General features: G+C 43.9%; 1 protein-coding gene across 4 annotated transcripts; it reads right to left on the bottom strand.

Annotated features, from left to right (window-relative positions):
• Positions 1-75: 75 nt before the first annotated feature.
• On the bottom strand, positions 76-16,617 carry nr1h4 (nuclear receptor subfamily 1, group H, member 4). 4 transcript variants are annotated; one of them, XM_037768282.1, is made up of 10 exons: positions 16,342-16,617; positions 13,598-13,745; positions 10,046-10,423; positions 7,971-8,111; positions 5,613-5,758; positions 5,432-5,530; positions 4,524-4,623; positions 4,269-4,415; positions 1,416-1,529; positions 529-767 (listed from the first exon to the last, which is right to left on the bottom strand). In XM_037768282.1, exons 2-10 carry the CDS (start codon positions 13,692-13,694, stop codon positions 529-531), a joined length of 1,461 nt encoding a protein of 486 aa, XP_037624210.1. In that variant the 5' UTR covers positions 13,695-13,745; positions 16,342-16,617. The 4 variants fall into 4 exon arrangements, with proteins under 4 accessions (XP_037624211.1, XP_037624210.1, XP_037624213.1 ...); XM_037768283.1 differs by lacking the exon at positions 16,342-16,617 and having other exon boundaries at positions 76-767; positions 13,598-13,694; XM_037768285.1 differs by lacking the exon at positions 13,598-13,745.
• Positions 16,618-20,735: the final 4,118 nt, after the last annotated feature.

Raw genomic sequence — 20,735 nt, 5'->3', positions numbered from 1 at the left:
GGACTGATAACAGCCCAGTTGGGTGCATGTACTGTAACAGGTATGGAAATAATTTGAAGAATGTTCCAACGTGAATCTTTTTCCTGTTAAACTTGTTATTTATTGAGGCAGAAAATACAACTTTTTGCGTATTACAACTTTTTGCGTATTTACAGTAAGTACATGTATAGCAAGCAATATGAGTTTTTACAAATAAAAAATAAACTAAGCCAATATTAACTCGATGTAATCTAAACTTTACACTTCTTATGAGCACCATCTTTGCTTTGAATACGTTTCAGTGTTTGTACTTTGTTGGACTGATATCACATTTTAAATGTTGTACACAGACAGTAAAAAGAGGTTTCCTAAATCCCGACCTTTGAACAGTTTCCTCTTTGCACTGAAAACCATCAAAGTCATAATAACATCTCAACAATGAGACGAGTCTGAGTCTGCAGTTGGACCACGACTTTGTCTTGCAGGTTGAAATGTTCATGCTGTCATCACTATGCTATCCGATGCTTCCTCTCCACCTCTCCTGGTGTGTCACTGCACGTCCCAGATCTCACAGAGCAGCGGCGTAAACTTGTGGTCGTTCATCCTCCAGGACGTGAGCATCTCTGCGTGGTAGTGGTTGAGCGTCCTCAGCTCCGTCAGACGGCCCAGGAGACGAGCGAAGTACTGCGACTCCAGCGGGCGCTGCAGGACGCACAGCTTCTTCAGCACGTCCAGCATCATCTCCTGAAGTCTCTCCACAGCCTGAGGATCCTTCACGTACAGCCGATCTGGAGAGGAGGATGCATTAGCCTTTTACAATATCAATCTTATATCATAATATCTCGTAATATTACGACTTTTTTTCCCGTAAAGTTATGACTTTATTTTCGTAATATTACGAATTTATTTCTAGTAAAGTTACGACTTTATTCTCGTAATATTACGACTTTTGTTCACATAAAGTTATGACTTTATTCTCGTAATATTGCGATTTTTTTCTCGTTAAGTTATGACTTTATTCTCGTAATATTGCGATTTTTTTCTCGTTAAGTTATGACTTTATTCTCGTAATATTACGACTTTTTTTCTCGTAAAGTTATGACTTTATTCTCGTAATATTGCGATTTTTTTCTCGTTAAGTTATGACTTTATTCTCGTAATATTATGACTTTTTCCCGTAAAGTTATGACTTTATTCTCGTAATATTACAACTTTTTTTCTCGCAAAGTTATGACCATATTCTCAAAATCTCTGATTTTTTCCCCCTCAATGTGGCCTCTACCTCGCTGCAAATGTTTTGCAGCTCCAGACAGATTATTTTTTCTTTGCCTAAAATGTCTCTTTTGATAAATGTAGTAAAGGTTGCTGACCGCTGCCTTAGATAGTGTCATTACAACATCCTCCTGGATCATTGGAAGCTGCTGACGCCGGCTCACCTGGTGTCAGGATGGTGATGGCGGTGAGGAGAGCCTGTTCCTCCTGCCCCATGTGGAGTTCACCAATGCTTTTGTAAAAGTTGAACATGGGTGTCATGAATTCCTCTGAGATACCTGCAGAAAGAGGAGATGGATTCAGTTGTCAAAAAAACATGTATGGTGAATGGGCACAACTTAAAGTCAAACACAGACAATGGAAATGTTTTTGAGGTGGTAGAAGGCGGATTTTGTGACGGATTTGATTTGTGACTGAAATGAGAGACTGCAGTCCAGGATTAGGTTGCGGACCTCGGAGGACGGGCAGATGGAGCTGCCATCCACGTCCAGGAGGAGATCTCCAACCTTACGGAGCAGCGGGGCCTTAGAGGGCCATAACCATGAGCTCTGGTTTGCTGCTGTACATTTGTACAAATTAGTTGCAACGCAGCAGGATGAGGATCTGCCTCATTCATCTCTAAACAGAGACACATTTAGCATAAAATATAAACTTCTATGCTTTTCTTCTTTAGGTCATGACTCAATAATAAATAAAGATGCTTTTTACAAACTATATAATATTCAAGTGTTTGCATCCAGTTTGCTCTCACATGCACACGCTGGCATCAGTTCCTACTTTGGACGCTCTTTAAACCAGCAGAGCGCGTCCGTCTGCTCGGACACATCATCGAGCTTTCAGAAATGCCAGCGGGGCTCAGAGGGAGAGAAGTGGACAATAGCACTCTTGATATTTTGATAAGGAACAATAGTCTCTTCAGACAGCTTTGCTCCCTTATTCTCCCAGACTGGCCTTTAGTGTGAATGTCTCCTACGCCCGACCATTCACACCAGAGAGCTGAGGGACTCACACACACACACACACACACACGCACACACACTCTCCTGCCATCACTGTCTGTCTAACTGTCCATCCTCGCTGACATGATGACACCTCGCATACATATAAATGACTTCTTAAAAACCACCGAGCTAGTGAACTGTTTGATACGGGAGCTGTGGCTGCAGAAAACAAACTTGTGTGTTTTAATAAATGAAACCCAGTCTCTCCTTCACCTGACAGCATGCCCACACACACTGAGTGAAACTGTATCCAGTGAGGGTGTGTGTGTGTGTGTGTGTGTGTGTGTGTATGTGTAACCGACACCAAGCCAGAGATCAACAGGTCAGCACACATCTCCCAGATCACACAGATCAATTATTGAAGGAGGATCTGACATGCTGGCTGCTCGGCTGCAGGTGGAACTACAGAATGTCCTGATGCTGCAAAGAGGAGCAAAGACTTCTCAAGGTCATGAAAGACTCCTGAAGGTCATGAAAGACTTCTGAAGGTCATGAAAGACTCCTGAAGGTCATGAATTAGGAGTAAAGATTTCCACACGTTGAAATTACTTTTATTAGGGATTATTTAGGGTGATGAAAGTTTAGAAGGCCGTTCTACTAAAGCCACGAGGATCAGTGTTGTGGCGGTACTGATTCCCCCCCAGACTTCAGTTGATCAGGCAGAAGACTGAGAACCAGTTCCCATCTACAGAAAAATACTAAATAAAGTGCCTCCTGACTAGGGATGCTAATTTTGAAAAAATGTCTTAACGGTTAACCGACCCTCGTTAACCGATTATTAACCGTTAACCGACAAGATTTGTGCCTCACATGCAGCGGTGCTCCAGCTGCAGTGTATGAGTACACCAGACAACTGAGTCTCCAGTTCACCGTCCGGGAGCGTTAACTTAGCATGCAGCCACTTTCAAAGTAAAAGTCTCCACTGCACATTTAGTTTAGTTTAGCAGGTTGTCAGCTGTGTGTCTGCCCGGCGTAATGACACTCTGTCTGTCCGGATTAACGATAGCGATTGTCCAACAAACAGTGTGTGTGTTTGTGCTACGTTAGCAGCTCTAGCGTTGCCGGTGGCTCCGTGCTCGCTGTAGTCACACACATACGGTCTGTCAGCGCGGCTCAACTTCAGCGAGTTTCCGACTGACTGTGTTGTCGGTGGCATTCTAGCTGTGAACGTAGGTGTAGCAGACAGTGTGTGTACCGTTTATTTGTCGGTGAATAAATGCTACGAGGCTACAACTCCTCCGCTCAGCGAGCTCTAGACTGGAGCCAACTTCCTGTATCTGTAACGCCGGCTCCGACTCTCTTAAAGTGGACCAGCTTTTCTCCTTTAAGAGACGAGCCTCTACAATAACAAACAAACAAGGAAACTGAAATATTGTTTTTTATTTTTCCTTTTACCTCCTTTAAAGTTTCCCCAAATGAAATATACTAAAAGAAACGTGTATAACGGGGTTTCAGTGAAAATCAACAAACGAATAGAATAACTAAATAAAGCCTGCAGGCGTTAGACTATCGTGAGGCAAGATCCTTGCACGAATAGCACCTAATCGTCCTAGTGCAGGTAACCTAATTCAAGGGTATTTATTTAGTGTTTCCTCCACTAGGACGGTCAACAGTCTCAATAAGCAAAACATAAAAGAGCACAGAATCTCAAAAGGGCCTAAAACAGAGCAGAGTTTCTGGCTCGGCTGATAATAGATGTTACAGTTAGTAAAGGAGAGATCAGAATGACGCCAGGTGTGGAGTTTCCCGCCTCTCTTAAGCCCTACAGAAAGAGGCGTCGTCACACCCTGATTGGCCGAGAGGGGAATCACCAAGCTGCTCTCAACCAACTTGTTCTCGAGCCAACAGGTGAACTGAATCAGCCTCCAATCACTCAGAAATCCTACCAAGAAAAAAACATCTGGGAAACGACAGCAAGCAGCAGAGAACGGGCGGCTGCCACAGTGTGGTTGCACCGTCTGCATTTTGACGGAGCTGTTAAATGTACAGTACGTTGTATCAGACAGCGTAACTCACCACTCTTGCGTATCCTCTCCTCCAGAACGACCGTTTGTCCGTTGGGCATCTTTCTGCTGAAAACCTGAGCTGAGCGCAGGAACATGGCCTCCACGGCCGAACCCTTCAGCAGAGCGATCTGATCCTCTCGATCCAGAGAGAGGAAGCCTGCCGGAGGCATCAAACAGACGATTAGACCGCCGTCAGGCTATTAAACAAGCGTTTTCAGTCGCTATAAGCCCCATAGATTATTAGGGGCCCTAATAATAACAATACCTGGAATATTTTTTGTGAACTCCACCAGAACTTGAACTTGACTCGTTGCCATTTCTGTCAACAGGAGGAAGTTTTCCTCTGCGCTGTACTGATCCTGCAGCTGGAGGGAAAACAACAAGAGTAAAGAGAAAAACATCAGATAGTATAAACTCCACCAGCAGAAGGAAACAGCAACTACGTTTAGTAGCTTTAACAGCATCAGACGTAATATTATGAGAATAAAGTCAAAAAAGTCGTAATATTACGACAATAAAGTCATAATATCATCAGCAGCACATTATCATCAGTATCAGGACCTGGAAGAGATTGTGAAAGAAACTGAGTTTATTCTGAAGAAAGAACCACACGGACCTGATGAGGAAACTGACTCTTTCGTGACTTTATTCTCCTAATATTACGACTTTATTCTCAAAATCTCAGATTTATTTCCCCTCCGTGTGGCCCTGATACTCCGTCGTACAGGATGTAATGACCGTTCTACAAAATAACTTTCTATCATATTTGCTCAAAGTTACCGACTGCAGCTTTAACGTCAATAATTCAAGTAATTAAAGAAAATTAAAGTTTGGAGTGATATTTAGGTTAATATATATATATATATATATGATATTGAGGGTAATATATAAATATATGTATATATTTATTTATATATATATATATGATATTGAGGGTAATATACATATATATATATATATTTATAAATATATGATATTGAGGGCAATATACATATATATATTTATAGATATATGATATTGAGGGTAATATATATATATATATATGATATTGAGGGTAATATATATATGTATATATTTATTTATTTATAAATATATGATATTGAGGGTAATATATATATATATGTATATATTTATTTATTTATATATATATGATATTGAGGGTAATATATATACCAGTTTTTTGGCCACGTCTTGAGGAATTTGATGTCTGTTGTTGGCGTCTACGATGGCTTTCACGAGATCCCACTGCTCTTTGGTGAGTTCCACTTTTTCCTGAACAGAAAACAGAACACATCATGACACGTTACTTCTCACAGTTTGTTCAACGGACTCAGAGGCGGAGGGTTGAGGTTACCTTTGACAGTTTGGTGGTTGAGGTGACCTGTTTGTTGTCTGCGTTGTCCGTCCCCTCCGTCTCGTCTCCGGTGGACTGTTGTCCCGGCGACGCCTTGGTGTTCTTCCGCAGCCTCTTGGACTTACACTGGATCTCCGTCAGCAGGCCTGCCAGCGGTGATGAAGGCTTCACTATGTGTGTTAAATACCTCACAGCTAATTATTCAGCAGCATTTTAGAAACGTTCATTTTCATTTATCATGAGACCGATACTGCTTATAGTGAAGTGAGAATATTAACCGTAATTTACTGCCATTCATATTTCAACATCTTACATAACATATCCAGTGTAATCCATACAGTCACAGCTTACATTTATATCATAGCATGATTGTTTTTATTCCTTTTATTGTTGTTTCATTCATTCATTCTACTGTTCTAACTTCTGTTTTAATCTGATGATTTATTTGTGTCCTTTTTTTGGCTGGACGGCAGAGGGTCAGCCCTACAAACAAAAAAGTCTGACTGAGTGATGAAGTTACAGGATTGGTCATCTTTTGTGCATGTGCTATTGTTGATGTTAAGGTTTGCTCATGTTACTGTATATCATGCTAATACCTTTTCACCTTGTATAAAATATATAATATACTGACTAGTAAATGTTACCATTTACTATTACTGAATGTCATTTGCTTCATAATAAGTTTCAATCAAACATTAAGATATAAGTGGAAACTGTTCACAAAACATGATAGACATGACCTCTGACTATTGGTGGAACAATTCAGCCACAAATTCACATCCTGACCAGATACGGTCCAGACAGATACTCGGTTTAACCGAGTCTTGTTACTTTTGCTGTTGTACTGACCATATTTCCATTAAGGGAAAATATATTTTCCCTTCATCCTTTATTATGATAACTTGTTCTAACGCTGCTGAATGAACGTCAGTCCTTTATGTTTCTAGTAGACTTCAATAAAAAGAAGTTCCCTCTTTAAACAAGACTCGAGAGGAAAGTGAGGAGAGCAAAATCAATCTCTCCAGTAAAGTATCATCACCATCTGTCTCTTCCTGCTATGACCAAAGAAAAAAAAAGAAAAAGGTCTCATTTGTTGAGCTCTTATTGCTCCGGCAGGTCGAGTCATGAAAAGCCTGCCACCCTGCAATATTCATCACAACCTGCCTGCACTATTTATGAGCAATAGGAGTCCAGTCTGTCCTCCTGCTCTGTTCGACTGACAGCCCGTAATAGACCCAAATAACTAATCGTCCTCCGAAGACTCAAAGTCACATTTACAGGTTCTGTCTTCACATTAAGGTTTGCTCAGGAAATACAGAAAGGTGTTTTTAAGGCAAGTTTCAGGGAAAAAAGTCGTAATATTATGAGAATAAAGTGACAATATTATAAAGTAGTAATTGTACGTGTTATTTTAGAGGGTTAATAATGTGAAAATGAGGAACGTTGAGCATCTTGTGAAGTTCTGCTTTAGTTTAGGTTTCACAAATAACCAAATATTTCATCTTTTAGCTCATCAGCAGCACGTTATCATCAGAATCAGGACCTGGAAGAGATTGTGAAAGAAACTGAGTTTATTCTGAAGAAAGAACCACCTGATGGGGGAACTGACTCTTTAGTGAATTTATTCTCGTAATATTACGACTTTTTTTCTCGTAAAGTTATGACTTTGTTCTCGTAATATCACAACTTTTTTTCTTGCAAAGTTAGGACTTTATTCTCGTAAAATTACGACTTTTTTACGTAAATTTATTACTTTATTTTCGTAATATTACAACCTTTTTTCTCGTTAAGTTTTGACTTTGTTCTCGTAATATTATGACGTTTTTTTCTGGTAAAATGATGACTTTATTCTAGTAATATTATGATTTTTTTTCTGGTAAAGTTCTGACTTTATTCTCATAATACTACGACTTTTTTTCCCCTCACTGTGGCCCTAATACTCCGTCGTACAGGATAGTGACCGAGGCAAACTTCGCTCAATATCACATAAAGACAGCAGCCACGTTGAAGGTGTTAATTTCTCTAAATGGATCTGAAGGTGTCCGTTTAACTGCTTCTATTCCTGTAACAGTAACACAAGCTGGACCTTTCTATTGTGTGATATGTGACATCCAATCCGCCAGTAAAATCCATGTCAGAATGGAAAATGAGGACTCACCACGGCAGCCGCATCTCTCCACTCAACTACGAATGGACAGCACGTTGCGTGCGTGTGCACGGTGCAAATCAGTTTGTATTGATGGTTGATGGTAAAGTAGAAATGTATCTACAATTCCTCTCGTTCCCCATCACGTCCAATCAATTCATCGTATCGGCATCCAGGAACCAGAGTCTCTTTAAACAATCAGGGATACTCACATTCAGCCAGCATGCCCATCTCCTTGCACTTTCTTAGCCGACACTCCTGGCACTTCCTGCGCATGTACATGTCCATCTCACAGTTCCCGCCGCTCTTGCATTTGTACACGGCATTCTTGGTGATGCTCCGTCTGAAGAAACCTGAACATGTTTGACAAAACAAGGTGTTATTAAATCATGTTTATAATAAAGTAATGTTGAGGTAAAGGTTGGAGTAATTGGGCAGTAATTCCAAGGAAATTTTAGGTTACTTGCTAATTATCACCATGAAGTCTGCAGACCTGTAAAATTGCCGATAATCCTTCTGCACTTTAACTTGATTTTGAATTCAGGACCTTTTTTTTCATTCTATTTTTACATAACTAAAGAATATGATCTTCTTCTATCATCATTACTCAGTATGTATTTTATGTCAGCTTATTTAACCAGAAAAGGATCACTGAAAAAATGACACACTGTTCTAATAATGTCTCGGAGAGAATCCTGTGAACCCGGCTGGCAATGACCCAGACAGGGAGACAAACACGCACGCACGCACGCACGCACGCACACACACACACACACACACACACACACACACTGGATAACGTTGGAACAGTTATTAGACATTCTGACACAGAACATTAAGCAGAAAGACACATGCACATCAGCGTAACTGAGCTCGGGTTGCTCCGGCATTGTACGGCAGAAAGCTGAGAGGGAACCCAATCTGGCAGCAGCACCGGGTAGACCTGAGACCTATTCTCAGTCCGATGGCAGGACGAGCCAGCTGCTGCTGCTGCTGCGCTCCTGGCATTGTCCAACCTCACCGTGTGGAATTACACTCATATCCATTCACCCGCTGGTTCGGCCCGGAATCACAGCGAATTCACGGCGTCATGAAAACTTCGGCAGCTGAAGGAGCACGACTCCATTTTTACATTTTTACATGGAGAAGGGTTGTTAAAGCTTCACATATATTTCCTCATATATCATTTGTTCTCTTTGAATCAGCATCGATCCTTTCTTCAGCTCAAGGAGTCAAAGTCAGAGCTGAACTTGATGCACTGTATGATTGCATGGACTCACTGATTATCACTAATGCCCGGTTCAGACTACACGATATCACCCCGCAGTCAGGTCACTTGGTAATAAACAAACATGGAGAAAAGGAGGAGGGATGGCGAGTTTGCTCCCGTCAGGTGGGACAACCAAACTGACTGAAGTATGGACAGCACGTCCCGTCCTCTCTGTGCCACCCAGGAGGACATCCACAACCCTTCTTTCTTTCTTTTCTTTTTCTTTTTGCAACACCAGACCGCCAGCATCACACACAACGCTTCCCGCCCGCCTCCCCGATGACCTCTGAACTCGCACGCAATCGTGGAATACAACGTGTCGTGATTGGTCGTGGTCATAAGTGTAGTCTTGCCATTCACCCGACCGAGACACTGCAAAAGTTCATGGCGCTGTGATCGTTAGATCTGACATGGTGACCATCGTCAAAGACACAAATATCCTGTAGTCGGATCCTGGCATAAAGGGGACCTGTAATGCTTTTAGTGTGCTGTAGAGATTTTTTGTGCAAAGTTCTGCAAACGTCCAAAGTCCACACCAAAGGTACTGTAGTTACTGTCCCCCACAGAAACACTGCTCCTGAACTGCCTGAAATCAAGCCCCCCCAGGAAGAGCACCGAGTTTTGAAGCAAATTTTCGTAGTGTCCAAACGGCGGTGCTACAACCTCCGTGTCCGTCATGTGATGCCATTGGACCCAAAAAGACTTGAGTCTGAACAGCGTAGCCACACGCGAGCGCGCATGGGACACCAACCCGGTTTGATTTATACGTGTAAGAAGTTACAAATAGTCCCTTTAATTACTCTTCACCAGCTACTGTTTGGACAGATATAAACATCCCTGTCATGGATGGCCCCTAAAGTCAACAGCTAAAGACAATAATATGTGAGACAAATGTCCTTCTACACTACCACAGCCTTCGACGGTGCCCAGTGATGTAGCCTCAACAACCTACACTCAGGCTTTGCAAGCAAATTCAAGAATATCTGGATTAACAATCAAATCTAAATGTTCCCTCACCTTTACATCCCTCACAGGTGAGAGCGTTATAGTGGTATCCGGAGGCCTTGTCTCCGCACACCACACACAGTTCCTCCCCTTTGACCCTTCCAGCCTGCGACATGTGCCGCGTCCTCTTGCACACGGCGGGCACGCCGGCGGACACCTCCTCCATCTCGGCGTCGTAGCCGACCTCCAGGGGCCCTTTCCTCAGTTCATATATCCCCGTGTGTGAGTACCACTCGTCTCCGTTGTACTGAGGGTAGTAGTTCTGACTGGAGTAGTACGGCATTGAAGACACGGTTGGCTCAATGGACGGATAGGGCATGCCGGGATAGCCGGTGAAGGGTAAGATATCGGGATCCTGCAGGAGAGGACTGCCTTGATCCACCAGAATATCTGAGAGAAGAAGTAGGAGAGGGGTTATAAAGATGCTTAAAAACAGCATGTACAAAAACTTCATTTGCTTTTTTCTTATTTTAGCTGCGTCTTTAGTGAATGGAGAAAGCTTAGCTGTCATAACGTAGCTGAAGTTATCTCCATGTCAGCCGTAGAAAACTCATTCTGCTGACGAAGATCATGAGATGCGGTTGAAAAAAGCTTGTAAATGGACCTTGATTTGAGATTAAACTACCCATTTTAAATCCCCCCTTTCAGGATGGACAGACGTGCAATAGATGTCGTGTGTGGTTAATACTACTTGGACTACAAACGAATACCAGAACGCTTCCAATGCCAAAATCTTGTCCCGTTGCCTCCAGATTCTACATGTGAACGCAGAATCTGTTTATAGATATAGTTGCTTTGTCTGCGGTTGGTTTGGTGCTGGGCAGAACAAGGCAAACGTTCAGCATGGCTCACATACCCCCGCTCGCTGCTTGACCCCTACTAAAGTAGGAACTAATGGAATTAATGGGCATTCACTAATTAACTAACGGGCACCCTGGACTTCTAACCCCCAAAAGGCACAACTACACCACATTGTTAACCATCATACCAAATGTGAAGTTCCTGAGTTAAATAGTTTCCAAGTTCTGCTCTGGAAACGAAAGTGTGACATGCGGAAGGACGGACGGAAGGACAGTCAGACCGAAGGACGGACAGAAGGACGGACGGATAACTACGTAGTCGCGGGGTTATAATGATGCAATAAAAGAGCGAAGAGAGTGAATCAGAACAGTGAAGTTGCGGGCCAGAAAAAACAAAACAATGAGCTGAAAGATGCTAAAACGCTCAGTAGAACTGTGGGGTGCAGAGCCTGCTGATAGTTACCTGTGGGATCATCACTAAGAGAGAACCCCTTTCACATTACAGGTAGTCATTGGACCAGGTTCTTTGAATAAGAACGGTGAAGCTCAAGAATCATACGCAGTCAAAATACCAAAAGGAAATCCATTTTGATTAATGTCACTTTATTTTTATGCCCCCAAAATCATGTATTTGTCTAAGAGGTCTTTTCACAGTCTGTACTTCTATCATTAAACCTTTAATTTTGATAAGCAGAACTCCATTAGACAGTTTCATTGCTTCCCTGCTGAAGCTCGTTGGAAGGGAAACTGGCTCTGCAGCAGACGGCAGCCCTCCCGACACATATTATAACCCCATTAATGATTAACAACTGGCTCGCACAGAGCACACTGTATCTTTTTAGAATGACATGTTACCTCCATGCAAACAAGCTGGCACTTTTGAAACTGGATAGGAGAATAGCTCCGCAGGATAACAGTGTTGTATGCACAACATGATAGTCCCTTTGACAGCGAAGGGTTGGTGAGTTCACAGACTATGTGTAGTCTACAAGAATAACCCTCAAATGAAACCTGTCATTAAAGCAGACGGACAACACTAATACCTGCAGTATATATGTAACACTGACCTCTTGAAGATTTGCTCTGGACCATGGCCATCTCCGTGCACCCAAACACACAAACTATTCAAAGACTTTACTCATGTGATCCAGCTGTGTGTTGTAGATCTCTCCGAACTAACGAACCATCTTCCATTTGTTTCTTTCGATTGGAAAAACCTTCCTCTGGAGACGGGAGAGCAGCAGATCACACACTGAACTCCTTGACGCTTTTCTTGAGAAATCCCAGAGGGAGCAAAGGTTGCCACGGCTACTCATTAACCACACGGGTACTTCTCTTTACATCATTAGGCTACTAGTAGCAGCTATTGTGTGAAGTTATTTACAGATTTGAGCAACGGGACCGTCCGACTGCTACTGTATGGTGTTGTCTTGAGTTTGTGAGCAGATATGGACGTGAACTGGTCCACGCCACCAACCCTCATGTTCCAAATGGGATGATTGATTTTAAAGGTCCCACATCGTGCTCATTTTCAGGTTCATACTTGTATTTTGTGTTTTTTACTAGAACATGTTTACATGCTTTAATGTTTAAAAAAAACTTTATTTTCCTCATACTGTCCGCCTGAATATACCTGTATTCACCCTCTGTCTGAAACGCTCCGTTTTAGTGCATTTCAATGGAATTGCAACAGAATTGCATTGCTAGGAAACAGCTTGGGTCCATGTGTACTTCCTGTCAGCTGATGTTATTCACATCCACTGTAACGGGAAATAAACTGGGACACATTTAGAATGTTTACGTTTAAAACTTTGAAATGGTCTAAATATTGTTAATTTGTGACATCACAAATGGACAGAAATCCTGACGGCTTGTTTCAAAAGCTCAGTTTCTGAATACGGTCTGTGTGAGTTTCTCTGTGGATTGAGCGTTTCAATACTTTCACAGTATTTATAAAGCACCTAAACCTGCTTTATAATATAAAAGACATGAAAATGTCACTTTTTACAATATGGGACCTTTAATAAATCAATAAATCAATATTTAATTTTAGCACCATAAATCTAACTACAAAGCAAGGAATCTCTGTCTATATGTACTGTATGTATGTTTGTATGTCCTTCACATATCTCGAGGACCGTTCATCTGAGCTACTTATCCATTGGCGAGTGTATTGCTGGGGAACAAATGACCAAAGGATCAACATGTCAAATGCTTGCTGACGTTAGCATTTAGCTCAAAGCAATGTCTGTGTAAGCAGCCGTGCAATGCATTCTGGTATTGTGGCGGCGCGATTCGAGAGATGGTGGCATCTGTTGGCCGCTCCACATTTGCATAAAGTTGAGGTCTAGTCTACTTTATGCAAATAAGGGACGTCTGACTCGACTCGCCGCCTCTCGAAACTCCCGAGAAACTTTTAAACTAAACGTTGTCGATCTAGAATAAAGATTCAGCAACGGCATGGCTTGTTTCTCTAAATGTGAATGTGTCTCTGAATGGATTATTTCTCGTATAAAATGTTTTCAGAAACACATTTTGGGGCACTATCTACATGATATAAGAGAAGAAAGTTTCCAAACGAGCCAAAAAGCTGAGGAGCAGCAGCCCACGGAGGGAGAGCGTTCAGGTGCATAGTGTCTAGTGGCAGCCCGTCAAGCGTCCAACGCTCGGAAGCGAGGCGATCCCTCGCGATAAAAAAACGCCCCTGTTGAGTATCACTGCTGCAGACTCTTTCTGTGAGCTGCTTCCTGCCGAGTAGACTTACCAAACAGGTGGGAGCTCTCTGAGATGGATAACTCATCGCTGGGTGGGATTTGCAGCGGTCCCACCACATTGACGTCGGGGCCCACCCAGTCATTCATTCAGGAGGGTCGTCGGGCACCGAGGTTGGACTGGTGGTAGTGGTAGTCAGCCTGTAGCAAGCATAACAATAGTGTGATCTGTGAACCAAGATGTCCTGAACAACCTGTATAGGTCTGCAGGATCCTCTGAAACCTGCAGCACCATGTGATTAAACATCAGCCTGAGTCTGTACACCAACACACCTGACAGGTGTTCTCTCCCACACAGGTGGTGAGATGTTCAATAGCTGCCTGCAGGGAGGTGGAGGGTGAAGGTCAGACCTCAAGTCTTTCCTCACCTCCTGTCAGAGCAGTTATTATATCTCCAGTCTCATTATTCAAGTGGACCTACACATTGACAGGATGCATCTTTCTTAATGTAATTTCCCTAAACATAATGTCTGCAAGCCTTCAGTCTTTGATAAAATGGTGATTGTAGCTCGAAGGAATCTCTCGGGACACATTTTTAAATCAAAATATTTTTTGGGGGTTTTGCAGTATATACCAAAAGTGCAGCGCTATTCGGTAACCAAAGAGGAATGACAGATATAAGTATACGTTATTAGCAGCTGGCACCGATGCCAACAAATAAACAAGTCAAAACAGAGGTTGTCTATAATCTATGTATATCAATAATAAAACAATTGCTCCTGATTGCTCGCCGAGCCAGAAGGGAAACAGAAGAGTAATAAGGTACGTCGTTTTCTGCAGTTAATTGCGTCTCATTTCCGGTGACCCCCAAACAGAGCAACCAGAGGGTTTGGTTCCAATGTGACATTTTAACACCTGAGATAAAGTGTGAAAGATCTCCGTCCAATAGTTTGTGAGACTAGGGCAGGACCAGTACATGTGAATAAGGGAGGCTTATTGTCACAGTTGGGACTAATCTCAGGATACATGCAAGGCAGTTTGGTTTTTGAGATATGAGCCCTATGCACCACTTTAAACTGAAGTAAGCAGTGACGAGCACATAGAGAGGATGAATTAACCTGCTTCAGTATGTAATTCCACGTATACGTTGATAGAGAGAGGCCTAAGTCCTCCTCCCATGCTGCTCGGAGCTTGTCCACGGGGGCAAGCTTCAAGTCCGATATCACGCCGTAGAGAGCTGAAGATAAGCCTTCTGTGTGATGGATTTAAAGGGACTGTTTGTAAGAATCAGAAATGTCTTGTTAACAGCTTCACCTGTGTCCGTTAAGTCAACTAAAGTCAGCGTCCTGTTGCTGGCGCTTGTGCTCGCTCTACATAGACATGAAGAAGCATCACTCAACACAGTGAGGAGACACACGTCAGCTAAAAGCACAATATCACTCTATATTTCAGCTGCTTGGCAGTAATGTTAGCTGACCAGACCAAGGTCTCTCCATGAATCAATGCTGATCCTAGTTTTGGCTTTTCCGTATTGGCCCCGGGGGCTGAAGCAGGAAGAGATACGTTATCGTCTCCGACCGGCACCCGGTCGGAGACGATAACGTTTCTCTCTGCGGAGCCCCGTCACTTCACAAGACACGGGAAACCTCTGTTGGTCTGGAGGAGCTGCAGCAGTTATTTCTGCACAAACGTCCACTGTACATTCACTAGATATTCTGAGTGGGCAGCATGCACGTGAGATGTGGAGCGAGAGAGAGAGAAGGAGCACGGTTTGTGAGTGAAGGCAGGCAGAGGAGCAGAGTACAGCAGAGACTCCGGTCCTGGAGACCAAAGCTACGGTCTCCCCCGCATCCTCCGACCAGACGGGCTTCACTAGATACAACCAAGAGGTTTTGGTGCTTCACTGTAGTTTGTGTTGGAGTCTGAGTCTGAACAGCGTAGCCACACATGAACGCGCATGGGACACCGACTTGATTTATATGTGGAAGAAGTTACAAACAGTCCTTTTAAAGAAAGGATGGTATTGACAGTAGTTGTGTCTGTCGATGTAAATGGAATTGCATTTATATAGCGCTTTTCTAGTCTTCCGACCACTCAAAGCGCTTTACACTACATGTCAGCATTCACACACACATTCATACACTGATGGCAGAGGCTGCTAAGGTGCCAACTTTGCCCATCAGGATCTAATCTAAATACTCATTCACACACCGATGGCTATGCCTTCGGGAGCAATTTGGGGTTAAGTGTCTTGCTCAAGGACACATCGACATGTGACCTGGAGCAGCCGGGGATCGAACCACCGACCTTCCTATTGGTGGACAAACTGCTCTACCCTCTGAGCCACAGCCTGCCAGGAGCTGGACAACTGAGAGAGCACAAAGCGCCTTGCTTGTAGATATCTAAAAAAAGTTGGATTTAGGAAGACTGAATTTTTTTTGCTTAGCTAGTCGAATGATGCCAAAGTATTATCTACAAATAAATCTTTAAAATGCACAATACCGTCCCTCGTGACATGTTTTCAAACTTGTCCGTGGCCTTTCTGGTGTCAAGGCCACAACGTGGTCACATGAGAAACATTACTTCCATAGACGTCATCTGCCACCTTTTTTTTTTTTTTTTAATCAACTTGTGTGTAATTTCCCCTGAGATCCACGAGCAACCCACGAGGATTCAGTCCACTTTAACAACCCACACCAACAGCCTTGAACATACCTCACACACAGCGGCTCCAACGCCGCAGACTCAGAAGGAGTCAACATGAAATATATAGCCGACTCCGACTCGTACTTCTTACCTTATCCCGGTCGGTTGATGTTGAATTCCTGCCCACTGCTATAACTTCCCTCTTTTCCAGCCTTGTTTCTGATATCCGTGATATAGCCGTGAGCAGCTACAGCTGGAATCAATATGTGCTAATGAACATTAAGCTGCTTGTGTCTGGACTCTAGTGAGAGCATGTGTGTGACCAGCCGAGGTCAGGGAGGAATGGATGGTGGTTATTAATTAAACTGTCCATTCCTGTCCATGTCATCCCTCCAAACACACTCCCCCCTACTACCACCCCAAAAAAATCTTTATCTCACCAAGACAAGAGGCTTCCTCCCCCCACACACACATGACACATGCATCCAGTCATTAGCAAACAACCGGTGTTAGTGTGAGCAAGCCGAGCAGAAGTGCTGCTATCAGTCTGCTAGTTTATATCGTTTATCTCTGAATAAAAACAGATGTCTTCTTTTCACTGATTATTATTTTAGAACATTTTCAAAACCCTAGAAAAGAAATTCATAGAAAAGCAGTGACTGCATCAATCACTGCCGTCCGTCCTTGACCTGATCGAAGTCATCTAATCGTGTCACTGCAATGTGCAGACAGATTTGTTTGTGTTGGTACTTTCATACTTCAGCGTACCTGCACACACACACACACACAGGAAATCAAATTATTGTCTTTTACAATCCTTAATTTTTCCCCTCCAAAAAAAAACAAAAAACGATTGTTTAATCATTGATGGGTTGTTGCTCCATCCAGAGAGGCCCGTCTGAGTCAACAGACAGTCTCTCTGAAATAAACAGAACCTTTGCCATTGGTGGACTATCTGAGAGCATGTGAGGGAGAACGAGCCGGAGAGGACGGACACAACTCTAACTGAACGTATTTACAAGTTACATGTGCAGCAGTCAAAGATTGGTGAGGTTCATTTAAACCTGTTTTAAACACCTCTCTTCATGATGAGAACAGATATTGGGGTGTTGCCTCAGCGTCTGTGTTTTGTTACGTGTTCCAGACGGACCGTGTTGTGAGTGACGTACACATGAAATCACAGGAACACCCTGGAAGCTGACATCATGCTCCCGACGACTTAAAGTCTATAACCTTGCAACTTCTTCATCAACGTGCGAGAGGCAACGATCATTAAGACTTTTCAGTAGGGATGCACCGATACCACTTTTTTCAGACCGAGTACAAGTACTTACATTTGGGTACTCGCCGATACCGAGTACCGATACGAGTACTTCTCTGTGCCTAAAGACCCTCGTTAACAGCCAGCTGGAGGGTGTGAGCGACACACGGCAGGCTGGGGAGTCCCGCATACGAGGCGGTGCGCCGCCACCGGCTCTAGGTCGGCTTGGGAAGGCTCGGGGTGAAAGTGGCTCGCGGCCGCAGCTTTACAGCGCTCCCCGCCTGGACCTCACCGCACCGTGGACGAAGGGCTCGCTGCGCCCTCTCTCCCCGCCGGGGACGGCCCCCTGCCCCCGGTGCGACTGTCAACCGCGTTGTGCCGCCAGATCGGGGCTCGGCCAACGTAAAAGACGCCAGGGGTCTGCGGCGATGTCTGCAACCCACCAGACCCGTCTTGAAACACGGACCAAGGAGTCAAACGTGCACGTGAGTCAGATGGTGCAAGCAAAACCCTGTGGCGCAATGAAAGCGATGGCCGGTGCGCGCCGGCCGAGGTGGGATCCCGGCCCCGCCAGGCACACTGAGGAAAAGTCCGCCCCGGTGACACTTTGTCCACGGCCCCGGGAAGCACCTTCGCCCCGAGCCTTTCCAACTCAACCCAGAGCCGGTCGCGGCGCAGCGCCTCGTATGCGTGACTCCCCAGCCTGCCGTGTGTCGCTCACACCCTCCAGCTGGCTGTTAACGAGGGTCTTTAGACACAGAGAAGTACTCGTATCGGTACTCGGTATCGGCGAGTACCCAAATGTAAGTACTTGTACTCGGTCTGAACAAAGAGGTATCGGTGAATCCTAGTATTTTAAGTGTTGTGTATATTTCACAATATAAGGACTTCTCCTCTGACTGTCCTCTTTTAGAGCGGCGGTGGTTTTGTAGAAGCGAGTCTGACACTGGTGAGGAATATCCTGTCCAGTAATGATCTTCCGTGGTGAAAATGAAGCGGGCGGATAAAGACAGATAAGACAGAGGATGTTTACCACAGTGTGATGGTGTGACGGGAAACAGAGCCGTCTTTGGAATATTTAAAAATGTCTAATTTGAGCTCACTAACATAAACAGGCGGCATTAAGGACGGCCCATTCTGTTACAGAAGATAACAAGAACCTATATTGTGTAAAGAACACATTGTGTCTTTATGAAGGCTTCCTGTAATGATTTAATGTAAAAAAATATGAATAAAAATGAGCATGAGAGGTGAACTATACTATATTATAGAGGGAGAAGGCACAGAAGTGTTTTGCTATACTTCCTCTCATCTTTTAAAACAGCACAGCTGGATCGGTCCACCACTTTAATCCAGTCTGCAACATCTTAACAACTATAGAGCGCTCCAGGGATGATGTATTTTTTTTGGGCCAACTAGGAGCATCGCCCTGGTTCCCTCGATAAAAAGCCGATGGGATTTTTCCTTTGTGTTTTGGATTATTGCAGAAAATCAGCTGTGTGGCAAACATTTCTGATACTTACAGGTTTTGTTCCGAAAAATAATCTCCACAAATGAACACAACTTCAGATTTTTTAAGCTTAATGTAATCGCCAGAAGTAAAAAGCTAACGTTAGGCTACTACACCACAGTCGCATGAACGCGAGTAAACACCACGAGGCTGTAAAGGAGGACGTGACGAGTTGGCGTGATGACTTTTGTACTCTCATTTAGCCACTTGTTAGCAACCACCTTTTTTTTAGGCAGGTAAAAGACTGAAAATTCATGAGTGGGGTATTTACTGACATATTTTATATCGTAGAACAAAACGTTCAAGGTAGGGATGCACCGATACCACTTTTTTCAGACCGAGTACAAGTACTTACATTTGGGTACTCGCTGATACCGAGTACCGATACGAGTACTTCTCTGTGCCTAAAGACCCTCGTTAACAGCCAGCTGGAGGGTGTGAGCGACACACGGCAGGCTGGGGAGTCCCGCCTACGAGGTGGTGCGCCGCGACCGGCTCTAGGTCGGCTTGGAAAGGCTCGGGGCGAAGGTGGCTCGCGGCCGCAGCTTTAAAGCGCTCCCCACCTGGACCTCGCCGCACCGTGACAGGGCCCCCTGCTCCCGGTGCGACTGTCGACCGGGGCGGACTGTCCTCAGTGCGCCCCAACTCTGTCGTGCCGCGGCCCATGTAAAAGGCGCCAGAGGTCTGCGGCGATGTCTGCAACCCACCCGACCCGTCTTGAAACACGGACCATGGAGTCTAACGCATGCGAGTCAGAAGGGGCAAGCAAAACCATGTGGCGCAATGAAATTGAGGGCCGGCGTGGGCCGGCTGAGGTGGGATCCGTGAGGTGGGAGCATGAGGACCCGAAAGATGGTGACGAGAGGTTAACGTCACGCTGGCCTAAAATGGTATCGGTGCATGTGAATGACATCAGCTGACAGGAAGTAACCATGGACACAAGCTGTTGCCTAGCAACGCAATTCGGTTGAAATGAGCTCAAACGGAGCGTTTCAGACGGAGGGTGAATACAGGTATATTCAGACAGACAGTATGAGGAAAATAAAGTTGTTTTTTTTAACATGACAGCATGTAAACATGTTCTAGTAGAAACACAAGATACAAGTATGAACTGAAAATGAGCACGATGTGGGACCTTTAAAGCAACATGAATGTTGAATAACCTCATACTCAATAATTCAGAACCTTCATGAGATTTTATGTCTCTAAACAATAATACAGAATAGAAATGTAGTTTATTACATCTCTGGTGTGTTCAAGTAAAGTGCAAATCAAATCAACGTTCTCTCAAACAATAAGATCATAATTTACTGTACAAAATGGACGCGCTGTTCTTTAGCAGTAATGATAAACAGTCCCATATACTCTTTTATGATTAAATATTACAGTACATTATTTTTTTTAGGAACAAACTGGGTCTCCGAACACCAGGAGGATAAATAGAGTTCTACACTAAATGCTTCATGGATGTAACGTCATCGCTGAACTCACCGTCCATTATGGCCCATTATGAGCTCAGAGCTCTATAAATAATGAAGCTGATGTAATGCTGGAAGAAAGTGCATTACAGCCGGACGGTGAACTACGACCTGCTCAGACAAGGAGAGCGCGCAAAGCGGTGACAGAGTGTAATCATTCAGCAACAGCAAAAATACATACGAGCAACAAAAAACAACAACAATAGGCAATAAGGTTTATAACATTAACACTGCTGTCAAACCCATCATCACACTCCAGAAGCACGTCTCTTTTCACGTTGCATAGCCGACACAAA

This window comes from Sebastes umbrosus, chromosome 4 (assembly GCF_015220745.1).
Source record: "Sebastes umbrosus isolate fSebUmb1 chromosome 4, fSebUmb1.pri, whole genome shotgun sequence".
NCBI classification, from domain to species: Eukaryota; Metazoa; Chordata; class Actinopteri; order Perciformes; family Sebastidae; genus Sebastes; species Sebastes umbrosus.
The sequence above is the reverse complement of the archived record's forward strand: the minus strand, read 5'-3'. Positions and strand labels throughout refer to the sequence as shown.